This window comes from Gopherus evgoodei, chromosome 1 (assembly GCF_007399415.2).
Source record: "Gopherus evgoodei ecotype Sinaloan lineage chromosome 1, rGopEvg1_v1.p, whole genome shotgun sequence".
In the NCBI taxonomy this organism is placed as follows: domain Eukaryota; kingdom Metazoa; phylum Chordata; order Testudines; family Testudinidae; genus Gopherus; species Gopherus evgoodei.
In genome coordinates, this window is record NC_044322.1 from 136889562 (window position 1) to 136908175 (window position 18614).

An 18614-nucleotide genomic window follows, 5' to 3' on the forward strand; every position below is an offset into this window, starting at 1 on the left:
TAAAAAAACCCCAAACCTGAGATTTTCACTTAATCACCTGCTTCCAGGGCCGGGGCCTTTAAGAAAAAAACATCCAAAACTGTGAGACTTGTGATAAAATCATGGGAGTTGGCCACATTGCTGTACATATCTGCTTGTGTATCTGGGTCCTTATATCTTACCCATCACTGTCTTTGTGCTAACTCTGTGCTAGTATTTTATCCATATTAGTAAGGTAATACTGAACATTATACTGTTCCCTTTCCCACTAGTAGGTTACAAGTGGGAGTGGTTTGAGAGAGGCCAGGGCAATGAGAATTGACACAAAGCGTTCTTTCTGAGGCCATGTCTACATCTAAAATTTTGCAGCGCTGGTTGTTACAGCTGTATTAGTACAGCTGTATAGGGCCAGCGCTGCAGAGTGGCCACACTTACAGCAACCAGCGCTGCAAGTGGTGTTAGATGTGGCCACACTGCAGCGCTGTTGGGCGGCTTCAAGGGGGGTTCCGGGAACGCGAGAGCAAACCGGGAAAGGCGACCAGCTTCGCCGCGGTTTGCTCTCGCGTTCCCGGAGCCACCCAGCAAACCGCAGGGAAGGAGACCTGCTTGCTCGGGGTTCCGGGACCGAGAGAGCAAACCGGGGAAGGAGACCAGCTTCGCCGCGGTTTGCTCTCGCGTTCCCGGAGCCACCCAGCAAACCGCAGGGAAGGAGACCTGCTTGCTCGGGGTTCCGGGACCGAGAGAGCAAACCGGGGAAGGAGACCAGCTTCGCCGCGGTTTGCTCTCGCGTTCCCGGAGCCACCCAGCAAACAGCAGGGAAGGAGACCTGCTTGCTCAGGGTTCCGGGACCGAGAGAGCAAACCGGGAAAGGAGATCAGCTTGATTACCAGAGGCTTCCTCCTTCCACGGAGGTCAAGAAAAGCGCTGGTAAGTGTTTACATTGGATTACAGCGCTGGATCCTCTACACCCGAGACAAAACGGGAGTACGGCCAGCGCTGCAAACAGGGAGTTGCAGCGCTGGTGATGCCCTGCAGATGTGTACACCTTCAAAGTTGCAGCGCTGTAACTCCCTCACCAGCGCTGCAACTTTCTGATGTAGACAAGCCCTGAGGGATGATGTTGCCTGTCACCAGCTCTAGGTGACGCAGTTGCTATTGGGTGAGTTGGATTGTTTGACAATGTGGTCTTAGCTCATTGCTCCAGATGGGAAACAACCAGAGTTTTCTTAGCCCAAAGCTCTTCCTCCTATCGTAGCCTATAGGTTGGTTTGGGTTAAGAAATTAGTAGAAATTAGGTTTGGGGCCTAAGTTAGTCTAAGTGTAGAGGAGTACGGACAATGGAAGTTGCTAGTATGAGAAAGTTAAAGATAAGATGGAGACGGAGTGTTATGGAAAAGTAAGAGCTAGCAAGCTCATGAACAAGGGCTATGTTACCATTATAACTGGTTGGTTATAACTGGTTTGAGTAAGGTTTTTAGTGAGTGTTTTTAAAAATCGTTGATGTTTTATTAAAATGCTATCTATATTGATAGTATGGGAAGGACATTGGTGCAGATGTTAATTTAAATAATGTGTAATGTAAAGAGCCACTAAGAAGGTGGCAGAAATATAATTATAGTAAAGGGTAGTTTAATGTTAATTAGTATTATAATGGAGTATAAAAGTAGTTTTGTTAAATTGCAATTAACATCAAAAGGACACTGTTAGATTCCAGGATTATAAGGTTGTACTTCACTCTGATGTCAGTGGACTGATCACCCATTGATACACCATTTCAGCTTGGAGTACAAGTGTAATAGTAGCATTGTTTGTCATTGGATAAACTGCTCTCCTCAAATCTATTTTCAAACCACTACATTTTCAGGGTAAAAAATAAAAATGCCATTATCCCTTTTTCTCAAAGTCATATATATAATATCATATTATGAGTTCTAGGGGTCTTTTTTCTTGCAGGATCAATATTCCATGTCTGTATGAGATTTGTCTTTTAGATCAAATGGGATTTTGGCTGTGAGTCATAGCACATCAGGCTAATGAAAAGTTAGCTCCTGATATGACGTAGTTTAGTCAGTAGTTTAATGTTTGCTATAGATTAGCAATCTGTTAAATCCTAATTCCAGTTAAATATTCTGTTTTGCTGTCAACAGAGTAAGCTAGACTTTTATTTGAATTATGTACTGTACATATACAGTAATTCCTTAAAAGATTTAATCCATGTACTAACAGTTCTTGATTTTAGTTTTGCATAGCTAACCATTTACCAGGTATACTCCATACCTATATCAGTTATACACCGTATGTATCTTGAAGTACTTCTCTAGTGCTGCCGGAAAATCAGAGGAAGAAATATAGATAGATAGATAGATAGAAATACACACTATATTACTGTAGTATTTGATCTCCTACAATTTAAATTCCTATGCTGCACAAAAAGGATCCTTTCATTCGCTCATTCATATGTATTCGCTTTAGGAGATCAGCTACTGCCTTAGAGTACAAAACTGCAAGATTAGATAGGGAGACTGGACAATGATCCATTGAAATAATGTGACTAGTTTTAAATATTTTTCTATTATTGGATTTTTCATATTAATGTACCTGACTTGGGCTTGCGGGGCTCAGAATAAGGGGCTATTTAGTTGCCAGGTAGATATGCAGGCTGAGATTGGAGCCCAAGCTCTGGGACTCTGTGATGTGGGAGAGTCCCAGAGCTTGGACTCCAGCCCAAGCCCTAATGTCTACACTGCAATTAAACAGCGTCTTAGCCTGAGCCCTTTGAGACCAATTCATCAGGTATGGACTAGCTGTAAGATTTTAAGTGCAGTGTGGACATACCCTGGGAAGCCAGGGAAGTTTGTGGGTAATAGACAACTATGTTAGCGAAAACACTATATCATTACAACTATATTTCTACAAAGGAAGTTTTCTTGATGACCAGACTCATCTTTTTCAAGAGACATTGATTGAATTTGTTCCCTTATGGCTGATATTTTTCATTCACATCCTATTTGACTCTTCATTTGGGAGAAATATCTTCCATTGGTTTTCTGTAGCACTCATCCCCATAATGTTTAAATGCTAATCTGAAGGCCTGATCTCATTGAAGTCAAATGAAAGCCTTCAGTGACTTCAGTGGACTTTGGTATAGACCCTAAGCAAAGTATTGGATTGATTAGAACTGGGAAACTAATTTGTGATGAAAAATGTATTTCATGAATTTTGCCTCTTTGCTATCAGAATTCTCCAAGAAATGTTTTTCTGAAATTCTTGAATTTCTGTTTAAAATTAATCACTAATTTCTTCAGTGAAGAATTCTTGGTCTTCAGATTGTTTGCAATGAACTATTCATGAACATAAAATATTAATGCGATGTTATTTAAATTATGCTGTACTGGATCTGTTCTATGATTGGAGGACTTCTGTAACTAATCAACAATGTTACAAATTTCAAGTTGTATATTCAGGTGTAAAATCAATTTCACAATTCAATTCAAAATACATTTTCAGGAAATATTCAAACATACAAGCTTAACATTTTATTTTTGTGAGCATTCTCACAAAGAAACGCTCAAAAATACTTCTGAAAAGCACACATAAAAGGGGCACACATAAAAGGGGCACAAAGATATTCAACATGAATTTGTTTTAAATTTTATCCAACTGTAGTTGTGCTAGCTAACCAATCTACTGATGGCATGTTATAGTACAGTAGATTTACTGCAGATACTTTTGTGGATTTTCATTTTGTTTTCGTGTAGTTAATACTTCAAACAATATAGTTTTTTAAATGTGTATGTATGTGTATATATATATATATATATTTAAATGCTAAACCCTGTCCATCTTCAAATCACTTAAAATCCACCTATTAAAATCCACCTATTCACAAGGCCCACCAACAGTGATGCTCATATGCCACTCTTTGTTTGGTAGTTGAAGTGTCTAGATAAGATTGTAAGTTCCATGGGATAAGGACTGTCTCTTTGAGCCCCAGTTCTTCCAGGAACCAATTTATAGTTTGTAAACACGTCTAGAGAGGTACCACCTCCTGGGAGGCTTCCTGATACTTGTTAAAGCTTGATTTTCCAGAGACCAAGAAACAGTGGAAGGGCTTTTGATATAAAGGCTGGGTTCAGACTGACTCAGGACCTTTTTTCTGATCCAGCAAAAGGACAGGACCTTCTTCCAGCCCTCGCAGAAGGGTTGGAAAGACTTTGGCGTACTGGGGCCCTGTAAAACTGATTGGGAACCTCTGGTTATCTTTTAACATGTGCATAGGAACTGTCATTGTTTTTATGTTTTTCATGTAATGCTTTTACCTTAAGAATAGATGCACTTGCGTAGAAAGAGCTATGTAGTTACTGGTAACTGCTGGCAATACAGTGCTCATAGCCCTGTGAGAGAAAGCAAAACAAAGGCACTGGTCTTTAGGCAGACTGGCTTGCTGAGATAACATAGTTTAAGGAAGGGAGCTGTGCAGCCTTAAAACACCCAGTCAGAAGGGAATGAGTTGAGGGTCCCTTTCCATAGATAGTTGATGGTAGGAGACCTGAGACCTGGCTGGGGACTCTTGGAATGGACCAGGTATCCAGGTGTGACAGACTATCTCTATATTTTTGTACAGAACCTAGGCCAATGGCGGTGGCCTGAATCTGATTGGAGCCTCTGGAGTCCATTGCAATATAAATCTCAAATAATATCTCAGAAATAACTACAGCTTAAAATGATCAGACATCCATAACAATAATATTCATTTTGGTGGTAAGAATGATGGCAACATAGCTTGAAGATATGGTATCTTTAAATCTAATCATGTTTTTTTTAATATGATGTAAGTCATTTTGATTACTACACCTCTATATGAGTTCTCCTGTTCATTTTTATGATTTTATCATCACATTTTCTTATTTTGATACAAATGTTTTTCTCTCCCTGCACAGAGGAAACTGACAGACTATACAGGGGAAGCTAGTGAAACTGATCGTAAACAAAGTCCTGTCAAATGCAAAAAGTAAACTAAAAAATATGAGAAAATTTAAAAAGTCTCTCAGTTAAAGTATTCTTGGGTGTTACTTGTAGCAGTAGTAAGTAAAAAAAATTCAGAGCTGACAAAGTCCCTTTAAGCTTACCTTTCCTATCTATGCTCTTTGTCTTTTAACTTTTGCATTCAATGTCTAATGTTGCAGCTTTAGCCTTTACTAGCTTTTTGTTTTTCAAAGGTCCGTGGCAAGGATGATGGGCTCAGCATTCACTTTATATGCATTACACTTTCTGTTTTAAAATATCTCTGTGATTGTGTTTTCACCATTTGCCCCCTCCCCCCTCCCCCCCGTTCCAAAACAGAGGCTACAAGAGTTAAAATACTAGCAGAGATGACCTATAACTCAAGATGCTATGTTGTTTGGGTTCCTTGTTATACATAAAACATACAGATTGCACAATAACACATTGGCATGCCCTGCTATCTTTCTGCAGCCCCTGCTGGCTCTGGGCTACTATAAGCCACTGCAAACAATGAGCATCCTGCTTGCTTATGGGCACTCTGTTTTAGAAGCTAGAATTCTAACACCAGTGCAGGACTCATCCCAAATCACTAAGAGGATGGGGCAAAGGACTAAACCTCTGGGTCTCTAACGCTTGACTGCATCACTTTAAACATTGTTGTCTATAAATGTTGCGCTTAGGATATAACTTGCAAAGATTTCCAACAGCAGTTTCCTTTCTTGCCCATGTTTAGGCTAACATTAACCTTATCGTGTCCAATGGACTTGAAGAATTTTCCGATGGATGTGCAGACTTGTACAATGCAACTAGAAAGCTGTGAGTAACCAGCTGACTTACTTAGTGAAGAACTGTGTTTTTTAAAATCAAATTTCACAGCTTCACTATTGTGCCTTACAGAGGAGATCATCACTCCAGAAAGTCTCTGCAATCTGTATTCTGCATAGTGAAACACAATGCTGCTGTATCACTAGAGAAATGAGAGAGCCAGGAGTGTTTTAAGTGACTGTCCTTTTGCATTTTCACTCTTTTTTCTGTGCATTGTCCACTCTGTTCTCCACTTTTCTCTTTCTGCTGTATATTTCTCTATGCTGATTTTCAAAGAATTATAGAAGTCTTTCAATTTTTTTATCTAGAAATACTCATGTTGGTAGAGTGCAGTAATTCTGTAACCAGAGTGACAAAAATAAAACAAAGTACAGAAACTGATACATAACTACAGTGAAATAGAATTTGTGCTGTGAACATTAATATCTTTGGCAGGCTATTAACATTGACTTTTTATTAGAAATAAACCAAAGCAGATATGCCACACGTTTGAGATTTTAGTTGAATATTTTGCCTCTACTACTATTACATATTTGATGTTATTTCAAAGTTTTAATGATAACTGTAGTCAATGTAGTTCAGCTCCTGGATCAGTTAGAAATGCTTGTATTGAAGTTTGCCTATTCAAAAGTGAGGATATTTTCTGAGTCATAATTTGTTTCCATCTGAAACTGTACTCTATTATCTAATGAACTGCAATTTGTTTATTCTAGTTGGGTACACTATGAATGATCTGATATTTGAGTGGCTAAGTGATGGTCCAGTGCAAGTTGCCGAAGGCTTAACCCTGCCACAATTTATTTTGAAAGAAGACAAGGAACTTGGTTATTGCACAAAACACTACAATACCGGTGAGCGTTCTTCTAATTTTTCCATTAGTAATTACTTCCACTAGTATCTACAAGCAGTTTGGTAACAGATCTCATTTATTAGGTCTGGTGTTTGAAAGCTGCCAAAGTTTAGGCAAAGCAGGAAGACGAAAACAAGTAAAAATGTTGGAAAATGTAATATTTTCTGAGTACTCTTCCTTTAAATATGCTAAATCCCTGTGCTTTATACCTTGTGTCCAGAGCAGGAATTGTTCTGTTGGAGTTTGGATTTGGCTGTTCCTTCTTCTTCTTATGTAGAATCTCTATTACTGAAGGTTTGCAACCATGGTAGCCCATTCTTTACATTTCTCTGCTGATCTTCTTGTGGATTAGTAGTTCTTTTGATCCATTCAGAATATCACATTGTTCAGTCCAGATATTGTTTTTCTTCCTCATGTTCTCCTGCCATTAACTTTCAATTCCACTGCCTATAAATATGTGTCACCCTATGAACCTCTTAAAATGTGCCCTATGAATCATTTTTCCCCCTAGGATCACTGACTGCTGTTTTCTAAATTCTGATAATCTCCAATACTTTTTCCTTGGTTATGTGGTCTTGCCATGATATTTTCATAATTCTTCTATAATACTATAATTTGAAGGATTGCAGTTTCTTTATTATCAATTGTTTGAATGTCTATGTTTCACAGCCATAATTTAACACAGACCAAATATAAGTTTTTAAGCGTCAGAATTAATCTTCAGATTTATGTCCCTTTTCTTCAGATGTTTGTTCTTTCATAATGTCCCTTTTGCTCTCGCTGTTCTGGTGCTTACTTCAGTATCTTATCTTCCAACTTCTGTAATGATGCATCCAAAGTGCCAATCATTACTTACTTTCTCTATGGCTGTGTTGTTCACTGGAATCTTGTGTGTTTTCCCAGGATCCTTACAACCCACCACAGATTTTGTCTTGTCCACATTCAACTCTAGCCCATATTCTTCTACATATTTATAAATAATCTCCACTAACTTCATTGGACCTCCTGAATCAGACAACAACACTGTGTCATTTTCATAGTGAACGTTATTCACCCATTTTCATTCATCTTATACCCTCTTCTGTTTCTGCAATTAATTTAATCAAACATTCACTATAAATGTTGAATGAAATCAGTGATATCATGTAACCTTGTCTCATTCCTCTCTGGATCTCTATTAGATTTTCATTTTCATTTTCATCTCCCATTATAACCACCTTCTGACTCTAGTAAAATTGTTTTATTACTTGGAGTCCATATCAATCAATTCCAACGGATCTTAATATGTTGATAAATTTATAGTAGTAGATTTTGTCAAATGCTGTTTGGAAAGCAATAAAACACAAGTGTATTTTCCCCTATTTCACTTGATATTTCTAATATGATCTTTAAGCTCATAATGACATTTATCATGCCCTTTCAAGTTTGAAACTAAATTGTTGTTCACTTATTTCCTTATGTATCTTTCCTTGTATTTGGTCTTGAACAACTCGCAAAAGAATCTTAGAGGCATGCGATACTAGGCTGATTGTTCTGTAGTCTTTACGATCCTTAGTGTTTTTCTTTTTGGGGATTTGGATACACAGTGAAATTGTAAAATCTTCTGGCAAATCTCTTCTCTCCAATATATTCTTCATTACCTCAGACAGGGCTTTCAAGCCTCCATCTTCTGTGCTTTTTAACAATTCAGCCAGAATTCCATCATAACCTAGTACTTCTCCATTCTGAAGTTGCCACACTGTCTGGAATGGCTCACACTGGTGGTGTGTCCTGTTATTAGATTTCACCAAGCCAGTATAAAAAGTGACCTCCTAGATCACTATTCCAGTCTTACCATGGAATCACAGACAGTCCACTCAGACTCTTCAGTCTATCTTGCCATCCAGATAAACTGGACTTTCTGATAATGGCCACTTTAACCAAGAATCACACCACATCAGGTTTGTCCCAGTCCCAAGGTACCAGTCACTTACCTCAGATCCACTGGTACTCTGGATCTTACACCAAAGACAATGCTGCCAGCCAATTCTGTAGTAAACTAACTAAAGGTTTATTAGCTGAGGAAAAAAATGAGTTATTGAGAGGTTAAAGCAGGTAAAAAATATATACAGGTTGATCACAGTTTGTAATTACAAATAGTGGCAGTGATGTAATAAACTGCCAGTTTCTCACACATCTTTTCAAGGTACCTAAATTGTCTCTGGGGACCTCCACTTTGCATCTGGTACACTTCCCTGCAGGAGTCCAAACAGTCCAGAGGTTAAGACTTTTTTTTCTTTGAATCCCTTCCTATAGCTTCTTCTCACAGAAAATAAGACGACAGTCTCTCTACCCATGTGGGCTTTTCCTTTGATGAGTGAATGAGGAATGCACTTTGAGTCTCTGACCACAGGGCATCACACACAATGGCCATTTGCTTTGGAATTAGCACTTTTTTTCTGATAAAGTCCCTCATTAGCACTCTACAAGGCTTTTTTTTGATGTATGATGAGTTATTTAGTTAAAGGGGTATTTACAATGTAAATGTTTGCTATTACATTATGACAGGACACAGATAAGTAAAAACAATGCATTTAACTTCCTATTCGTTTTAGGAAGTTTTAACACCTAAAATACTCATACATTTAACAATCGCTTTGATCCATGCGAATAAACAAGTGAATTGGCCTGAATACACCCTGACATGACCTGGCCTGCCAGCGTCACAGAAGTCTTTTTGTTGCTGCCATGATTTCTTCATCTATTATTCATGGATGTACTTGATTAATCTCACCATGTCACATCATCATCTTTGGACTTTTATGGCATTTTCTAGGGGCAGCAGTGTCATCTGCTGCTCCACCACACACTGTTAGTACTGGCATCACATTGCCAATGGCTGCTTATTTAACAGTTTTCCCTACTTATATCACAGCTAACCCCCATATCTGAACGCCATTCCATTATCCACCGTCTCTGGACATGCTTGATGGCAGAAACGCTGGGAAGTTTACCCAGAGACAAGTTTGGGTGTTTGGAGTCTATGATATGCAGCTAGTGTTCAGAGATTTTTATGAATGGTTTTCTTGGTAGCTGCTGGGTTGAAATATAAATCCTTCCAATCTAAAAGAGGTATTTCCTTGTGTCGGCAGGAGAGCCAGTCTGGTTGCATCAGTTATATATTTTCATTCAGTGAAATGACAGGACATGAGAGGCTCAGCCCCAATCTGTCAGTTAATGTTACATTGTTTTTTATGAAACAAAACTACTGTTTAATTTTTGTAGTTGTTTGGTTTTTAAAACCCCCAATGCTGCTTCAAAAATTGCTTCTAATTTCTATAGCCCAAAATGTCGGAGGATGAAAACCTTGAGGTTCACTGTCCCCAAGAGCTGTGGAAAGGTTTAAATTCTGCTGGAATATGGGAGAAGACAGGCTGGAGCAGGGAGGGATGAGTAATCTCTGACCAGCAGCTTCCTAGCAAGCCCATGGGGATTCCCTCCATAGGATAATACCTTGTATCCATGGTGTGGCAGTTCCAGTCCAGAGGAAAGATTTGGGGTCAGTTGTCAGCAGAGAACACCTTGACAGCCTGGCAGAGCATGCTGAGAATCAGTGTGCATTCTGAAGGGCTCCTTACATATGAATGGCTTTTGTCTCCAGAAAATCCTCTCAGAACTGCAAGTTTGGAGAGTTGAAAACTGTGGTTGCTCTGAAGGAGACAGATACTGCCTTCCCTCTGAGAAACAGTCCATAGAGAACTCTATAAAAGGAAGCACATGGTGTTTCTTTATTTGGGGTTTTCCAGCACTGGGGAGCACTGGCTACACATGTTGTTCTTATAATTACTAATAATACTGAGAAACAGCTGCTATTAACGTGCATGAAAAGTACATAAGAATGGCCCTATGGGGTCAAACCAAAGGTTCATCTAGCCCAGGATCCCGTCTTCCGACAGTGGCCAATGCCAGGTGCCCCAGAGGGAATGAACAGAACGGGTAATTATTAAGTGATCCATTCCCTGTCGCTCATTCCCAGCTTCTGACAAATAGAGGCTAAGGACACCATCCCTGCCTGTCCTGGTTAATAGCCACTAATGGACCTATCCTCCATGAATTTATCTAGTTCTTTTTTGAACGCTGTTATGGTCTTGGCCTTCACAACATCCTCTGGCAAGGAGTTCCACAGGTTGACTGTGGGTTGTGTGAAGAAATACTTCATTTTATTTGTTTTAAATCTGCTGCCTATTAATTTCATTTGATGACCCCTAGTTCTTGTGTTATGAGAAGTAGTAAACACTTCCTTATCTACTTTCTCTACACTTGTCATGATTTTATAGACCATAATCATATCTCTTCTTAGCCATCTCTTTTCCAAGCTGAAAAGTCCCAGTCTTATTAATCTCTCCTCATACGGAAGCCATTCCATACCCCTAAGCATTTTTGTTGCCCTTTTCTGAACCTTTTCCAATTCCAGTATATCTTTTTGAGATGGGTCAACCACATCTGCCCACAGTATTCAAGATATGGGCGTACCATGGATTTATATAAAAGCAACATGATATTTTCTGTCCTATTATCAATTCCTTTCTTAATTATTCCCAGCATTCTGTTTGCTTTTTTGACTGGTGCTGCACATTCAGTGGATGTTTTCAGAGAACTACTCACAATGACTCCAAGATCTCTTTCTTGAGTGATAACAGCTAATTTAGATCCCTCATTTTATATGTGTAGTTGGGGTTATTCTTTCCAATTTTCTTTTCATTACTTTGCATTTATCAACATTAAATTTCATCTGCCATTTTGTTGCCCAGTCACCCAGTTTTGAGAGATCCTTTTGTAGCTCTTCACAGTCTGCCGGGGTCTTAACTATCTTTAGTAATTTTGTATCATCTGCAAATTTTGCCACCTTACTGTTTTACCCCTTTTTTGAATACGTTGAATAGGACAGGTCCCAGAACAGACCCCTGGGGACACCACTGTTTACCTCTCTCCATTTTGAAAACTGACCATTTATAAGTAAGCAGAATTACCTGTGGATGTCAGGTGATTCCTGTTACCAGCTGATTGAAGTGGCTGAAGTTTGAAGTTATCAACCTATTCAAATTATTTAGTCAGGACCTAGCATAGAAATACCATAGCATAGCATAGAATATACCATTTTTCTCTGCTAAATGTTCACAGAATATTATAGTTTACATTTTAATTTATGAAAGAACAGCAATATTATTCAGCTGCAATTTTCCTCAGCCACTTTCCCACCCTCCATCTCATTGCATGGCTTTCAGGCCTTGTAGATCCATAGAACTTCGGGAAACAGAATTCTTGAGTGACTAGGGTACACTAATGCCCTCTGTATTGTACTTGACCATTCAACTAGTTCCTGGTGAGATAATGCTGTCCAGCACCATCTGTTCAGCCAGAAAAACAGTCCCCTACCCATATCAGACTGTTTACTTTTAGCAGCTTCTTCTCCAACCCCAATAAAGTGTACCAATATAATTTTGTTTACTAAGGAGGAGCAAGTTCAACGTACTTTTATACAGGCAAATGACTGGTCTACTGGTTAGATGGAGAGAGAACCTCTGGATGAGATGGGGCCCACCCAACTAAAGGAGAATGGGACTCATTTGTTTAAAAAGGTTTTCTACCTCTTGTAAGGTGATCACACTGTAAAGTAATAAGATTCAGTCACAAAAATAAATGGCTGCTGTTTCAAGTGAACATTATGATGTCAGCTCTACCAAACTGCAATGTTACCAAAAAGCTAAACCAGAACAATGTTTTCATATTGGGGCCTCTGCTTTTGAGCTAAGACATTATGATAGCATGCTGTGAAATCTGTATATGACTGAGGTCAGGAAGCTAATTTATGCTCATAAAATAAGGCAAAATGTGCAAAAATATTTATAAAAGCAATTTCATGTTCTAGGAAAGTTTACATGCATTGAAGTCAAGTTTCATTTGGAACGTCAGATGGGATACTATTTAATCCAGATGTACATTCCTAGCCTGCTGATCGTCATTTTGTCCTGGGTTTCTTTCTGGATCAACATGGATGCTGCTCCAGCCAGAGTTGCTTTGGGCATCACTACAGTCTTGACAATGACTACTCAGAGTTCAGGATCCAGAGCTTCTCTTCCAAAAGTAAGGAGTCTCTGCTTAATTTACATTCCTTGTTGATTGGTATTTTGCCAAGAAGTGTGTGTACATTTTTTAGAGATTCTGCAAACCCAGTTTAATATTCTTATGGCAAGAGAAAATTGCACCAGTGTAACTAAAGGTGTGATGATGTAGTTAAACTGATGCAAAAGTCTGTGTAAACACTCTTATTTTAGTTTGAACAGGTTATTAGTTTGAGTTTAAATCAGTTAGGAATCTGTTTAGGCTAAACAGAAATAAGCCACTCTTAAACCAAAATCAGTGTCCATATATAGGTTTACACCAGGTTAACTAAAGCAGTTTAAAACCTAATCATAGAATATCAGGGTTGGAAGGGACCTCAGGAGATCATCTAGTCCAACCCCCTGCTCAAAGCAGGATCAATCCCCAAACGGACTTTTGCCCCAGATCCCTAAATGGCCCCCTCAAGGATTGAACTCACAACCCTGGATTTGGCTAATTTAAGTTAGACTGGTGCAATTTTGTTGCATAAGGCATAAGTCTTGTGTTGAAATTGCAAAGATTTGCTTATCAGTGGACATTAATGGTGCAATATAATGGTGTGATGTCCACTACATACATATCCTTGTACTTTCACTAGAAAAAGCAGAGCTCTACAAATCTGAGGAACTGTAATGATCAGTGTAGACAGCATCTCCACCAATAGATGGTGCTCTATCTTAATGTTAAGTTGTTATGTATATTATTATGTTGTTCTATTTGATTGGGGGAAGTTAGTAGGAAGTTTTAGTCCTGCCTGCTTGTGGTAGAGTTGTATGCAGTGTAGTAGCTGTGTTGGTCCCAGCATATTAGAAAGACAAGGTGGATGAGGTAATATCTTTTACTGGACCAACTTCTGCTGATGAGAGAAACAAGCTTTTTTTCCTTACACAAAGCTCTTCTTCGGGTCTGGTAAAGGTACTCAAGAGTTCCACAGCTAAATACAAGGTGGAACAGATTGTTTAGCATAAATAATTAACACATATTTCAAGGAACCATTCTTGGTGACATGGCCAGTTAACACCTCTGCACTCATAGGGAAGAAGGGGAGAAAAAAGGAGGGAGAGTTAGAGGTTATAGATCAATGGTGGGCAAACTGCATCCCACGGGCCGCATGCAGCCCATCCAGGTAATCTGATCGTGGGATGCAAGACAATTTGCTAATGTTGACCGTCCGTTGGCACGGCCCCCTACAGCTCGCATTGGCCATGGTTCCTAGTCTTCTCTTTTGAAGGTGTTGTGCGGGATGAGTATTGAGAGGTCAGATGTAGAGTGGTTGCTTTATGAAAAGTGTTCACCCACAGGTAATATGGTGTTTTTGTCTTTTATCATTTTTCTGCATCAGCTCATTGGAGAGCATAGTGATTTTCTGGTTTCATCTGCACAGTTGTAATTGGGACATTTAGTGCACTGGATGCATATTGTGATAGGCAAGTGTATGACCAATAGATCTTGAATGTGGGGGTGGCTGTTCCATGATGCTATCTACTTCTCTGGTGGAGTGTCCTTGTTTAGTGAAGGTGGTTTTAAATATGCTAAGGTATGTATCCTGGGCATTCTCTTCCAGGCATATTCTGAGGTATCTGAGTTCCTGACTGTAGGTAACAGCTTTCTTGGTGTGTTTGGGGTGATTACTGAATCTATGAAGGTGTGTATAATGATCCATAGGTTTCCTGCATATAATTGCCTGTAGGGTTCCATTATTGAAGCTGATTGTGGTATCTAGGAAGGTCATTCTAGTGTGGGAGTGTTCTAGAGAGAGTTTGATGGATGAATGGTGGTTATTGAATTTATGGTAGAAGTCTATGAGCGAGTTTAAGTCATCTGTCCAGAGGATGAAAATATCATCGATGTTTCTCAGGTGTATCATTGGTTTTGTGGTGCATTTGTCCAGAAATTTTCCCTTGAGGTTGGTATATTGGGGAGCCATCTTAGGACCCTCGGTGTTCCCATAGTTTGAACAAAGTGTTTTTTTGTTGAATATAAAGTTGTTATGGATAAGGATAAGTTTGGCGATGTGTTTGGATGGATATCTGAGTGTTGTCCATTGTCTTATAGACATTTTAGGCTGGCAGCAATGCCATCATTGTTGGTGTATAAGGAAGTGACATCCATGGTGGCAAGGATGATGTTCTGAGGGAGGTTGTTAATGTTATAGAGTTTCTGGAGGAAGTCAGTTGTGTCTGGAAGAAGTTCATCCTTTGTGTGGTGAGTGATTTGAAGATGGTTTCTATGAGTCCTGATAGTCTTTCAGTAAAAGTGTTGTGGCTACATATGATGGGTCTGTCCATGTTCCCTTGTTTCCTTGTTTGTGCATCTTGGGAAGAATGTAAAAGGTTCCTATGACTGCAAGGGTGTTAACTGGCCGCTTCTCCTTGAATGGTCCTTGAAATATATGCTAACTACTTATGCTAAAGAAACTGTTCCGCCTTGTATTTAGCTGTGACACTCTAAGCATATTTCCCAGACCTGAAGAACTGTATAAACTTAAAAGTGTGTATCTCTCACCAACAGAAGTTGGTCCAATAAAATTTTTTACCTCACCTATTTTGTGCTATAGTTGTTATTTGCAGTGTTCCAGTAGATCCTTTGATTCAGTAAGTATGTGTTACAAATGGAGGCAGCTGCTTAAAGATGGAAAAGCACTTTTGCTTGAAGGAGAAAAATTTTATTGTCATGCAATTGAGACTGGAATGACTTTAAACAACTCAAGAGCTGATAGTCCTCCAAAGCCTCCGCAAGTACTCCACAATTACTCCCATGTGCCCAGGGATACAGACAAGTGTTATCACAATTCCCCAGGAGAGAATCACAGAATGAGCCAGCTTACTGCAGCACAAATAATCATGGGAAATGCCCCCAGAAATCCTAGTGCCATACACTGGGGAGAATGACACAGGTGAGAACACAGTAATTTGGGTAGGTTTTTGACTGTGTCTGCTCATTCCTGATGTAAGCTAACCCAAGTGCCAATCATCTGGGCAAACTCAGGAATGAAGACATACTCATGGTGTGTTTGCACAGAATAAGATCCATTCCTGAAAGTGTGTTGTATTCTGTTCTGCTGTACCCTCAGTATCATGTCTTGTTTTATTTAAAAACACTGTAATGTGCTTAAATGGCACATATGTGGGGAAACTTTGAAAATTGCACAGATTTTGTTGCTATTCAGTCAGTAATGTGAACAGGCATTTAAAAATCTGGTGACTATAACAGTTGGTTCAACTTCACTTGTTCACTTAAAATATGTATAATTTTTCAAGAATACTGTGAAGAAGAAAATCTTTCGTGTATGAATTTAGGCTTCCAAGTGGATGATTTCCAAACATATGCACAGTTTATTTTATTTGCAGTACCAAGTAAAGAGGTTGAAAAAATGTTACCAAAAAACTAACTTGATTCTGAATCAGTGTGTGCCAGTGGGCTTCTGGATATCGAGTTAGGAACAGGATGAGACAAAATGTTTCCTCAGAATGAGATCTCATCATGCAACCCCTGCTCCTGTTGGAATATTTCCTCTTTTGTTTGTATCCTCCTTTGTGGGGATGGAGAAATACTGGGCTTGATTCTGTGCTCTTGCTAGTTTTACACATCTGTTGGATAGGGGAGAGGAGGAGATACAAAAGAGCTGGTTGTGGCTCCATGATTCTGCTGGCAGTTCTAGTACAATCTCAGCATAGATTAGACTGCTAGTGGCTCCCAAAAGGGCAACTGCCAGCCAAGGATTGTCAAAAGGTAGCAATGCTCTGGCCATGCTCCATCCTACACCAACACTTCCCCAATATCCTTACACCACGAGATTGGTCAAAGGGAGATGGATCTTGCTAGAAAATCTGGCCCATGTATTTCATTGGAGTTACGATAGCAATGTAAGTGATATCAGAATCAGGCCCACTGTTTGCAGTTAAACCCTTATAACTATGATTGGCCTATGTGAGGAGTTTGAAAAGTATGTGATATAGTTGACCTATGTGAGGAGTTTGAAGTTGCCATTGGAAGAGTGCTCTTATGTGAACTGAGAGAAGGCCCGCATGTCTGTCTGCTGCTCATGAAAGGGTCTTTGAATTTAAGTTAATGAGCAATCAACCATTCAGTATCCTGTATCTTGCAGTTCTTGAGGTTTGTCCAAAATGCCACCCTCAGGATCCAGTCCTGCATTCCCAAATTCACAAGTACTCCTAACTCATGTTAGTACTCCTGTTGATGTCAGTGGCATACTATGTTGAAGGCAATAGGACTATTTTTGTGAATAAGAATTATTCCTATGAGATGAAATTCTGCACTCAGTTACTCTGGTGTGATACCTGAACAAGAGTAAAGTCAATGAAGTGACCCTGGATTTACATGCCTGTAAATGAGAATAGAATTTGGCCAGTGAATAGGCACTTAAATGAGCATAAATTGTGATGTTTTACTAGCTGGAATTGTGCTAATATTTTGGCTTGTCTGTGATTACATGTACTAGTAACATTAGAGCATGTTTAAAACAAGACACGCACATTAATTGAAATGAGTTAACAGAGTACATGAAACGGACAAATCAGGATTAATAGATTATAAATACAGAAGATGTTGCAGATTAATGTGGATATAAACAGTTTGAAATACCTTTATGTTTCTGGAGTTTGAACATATTGAGATGTTGTGTCTTGTTTCCATGGGGATCTTGACATTAATCTAAACAGGTGTGCCACTCTCCGATGTGTAATTAAAGGGATTGCTTCCTACCCTAAGAAATACAAATTCAAAAAAGTGCCACAGAGCTGATTGTACAATACATATGTAGCGAGGTACTTCTATGGTCTCCATCTCTGTATCACCTGCCTGCCTGCAAACAATTCACTGTTAGTAAAAAAAAAAAATAGCCAATTTTTCCTTCTTTCTTTTCTAAAGGGAGACAATGATTTTAAAGGGTTTTGTGTAACTAAGGTCATAAATTATGTTTCTTAATAAAAATTAGGCATCACTTTACCAATGATGACCTAAGTGCCTTTAAAGAAAATAAAACTATGAATCAAATTAGTATAAAATCTGAAATCCCAAAAGACTCTTTAAAAATGATTTTCCAGATCCTATCTTCATATCTGCCAAGATATAAAAAGCTAATCTGCCAACATTATATCATTTTCAAAATTGCTTCAAGCATGAATATCTAGCAGAATAATAGAAGCCCGGAGAATTATTACTGTAAGAACATTGGGGAAAAATAGACACTGCTTTGCACGAAAGCTGTGTGAAGTCAGCCCAGCTTTGAATACATCTTGCTGTTCAATAATTGTTTCCTTCATTGTTTCCCCCACATCCTTTTTATTAATGTGTCCTTATCTTATTTACATCTTACTTTTATTTACGTGCATTTAAAGAGCTTAGCTTTGCCTTTAATTTATACACTGCATCATACGGAATATTTCTTCCTCTTCTTTATTTTATTAGAACATTACCAAACATGCACACAAAAAACAAACATAACTCCCAAAACTTTGGAGGCAATAATTCCTTTCCTTAATGAAGTCTAAGAGAGAATAGACTTAGGAGCTTCAGAGCTAGCTTGCTTTTATATCAGTCTCTGAACAGTTATTTTGAATGACGAGAAGGTGCTGTTTAGAAGCAATCACCCATCATAAGCCACACATCTTACTGTATCAGTATATGAGATTATATAACAGAGCTGCTTGGAGTCACTCTTCCCTACATTAATAACAAACACTCATTTTGACCCACAGTTCTGGATAATGGTAGATCACAGGCAAGCCAGGCATTATGCACTCAAGCTACGGAAAAATAAAACATGAGCTTCTGACTATAAAAAGAAAACAGA

At 38.9% G+C, this 18614-nt stretch overlaps 1 protein-coding gene across 7 annotated transcripts in view; it reads left to right on the forward strand.

Annotated features, from left to right (window-relative positions):
• GLRA2 (glycine receptor alpha 2) overlaps nucleotides 1-18614 on the forward strand; it is a 159719-nt gene that overhangs the window by 50504 nt on the left and 90601 nt on the right. For all 7 annotated transcript variants that reach the window (XM_030573233.1, XM_030573242.1, XM_030573227.1 and 4 more), the window contains 3 exons: nucleotides 5717-5799; nucleotides 6522-6659; nucleotides 12567-12781. In XM_030573233.1, coding sequence (XP_030429093.1) covers nucleotides 5717-5799; nucleotides 6522-6659; nucleotides 12567-12781 — 436 coding nt within the window. The remainder of the gene's footprint in view (nucleotides 1-5716; nucleotides 5800-6521; nucleotides 6660-12566; nucleotides 12782-18614) is intronic.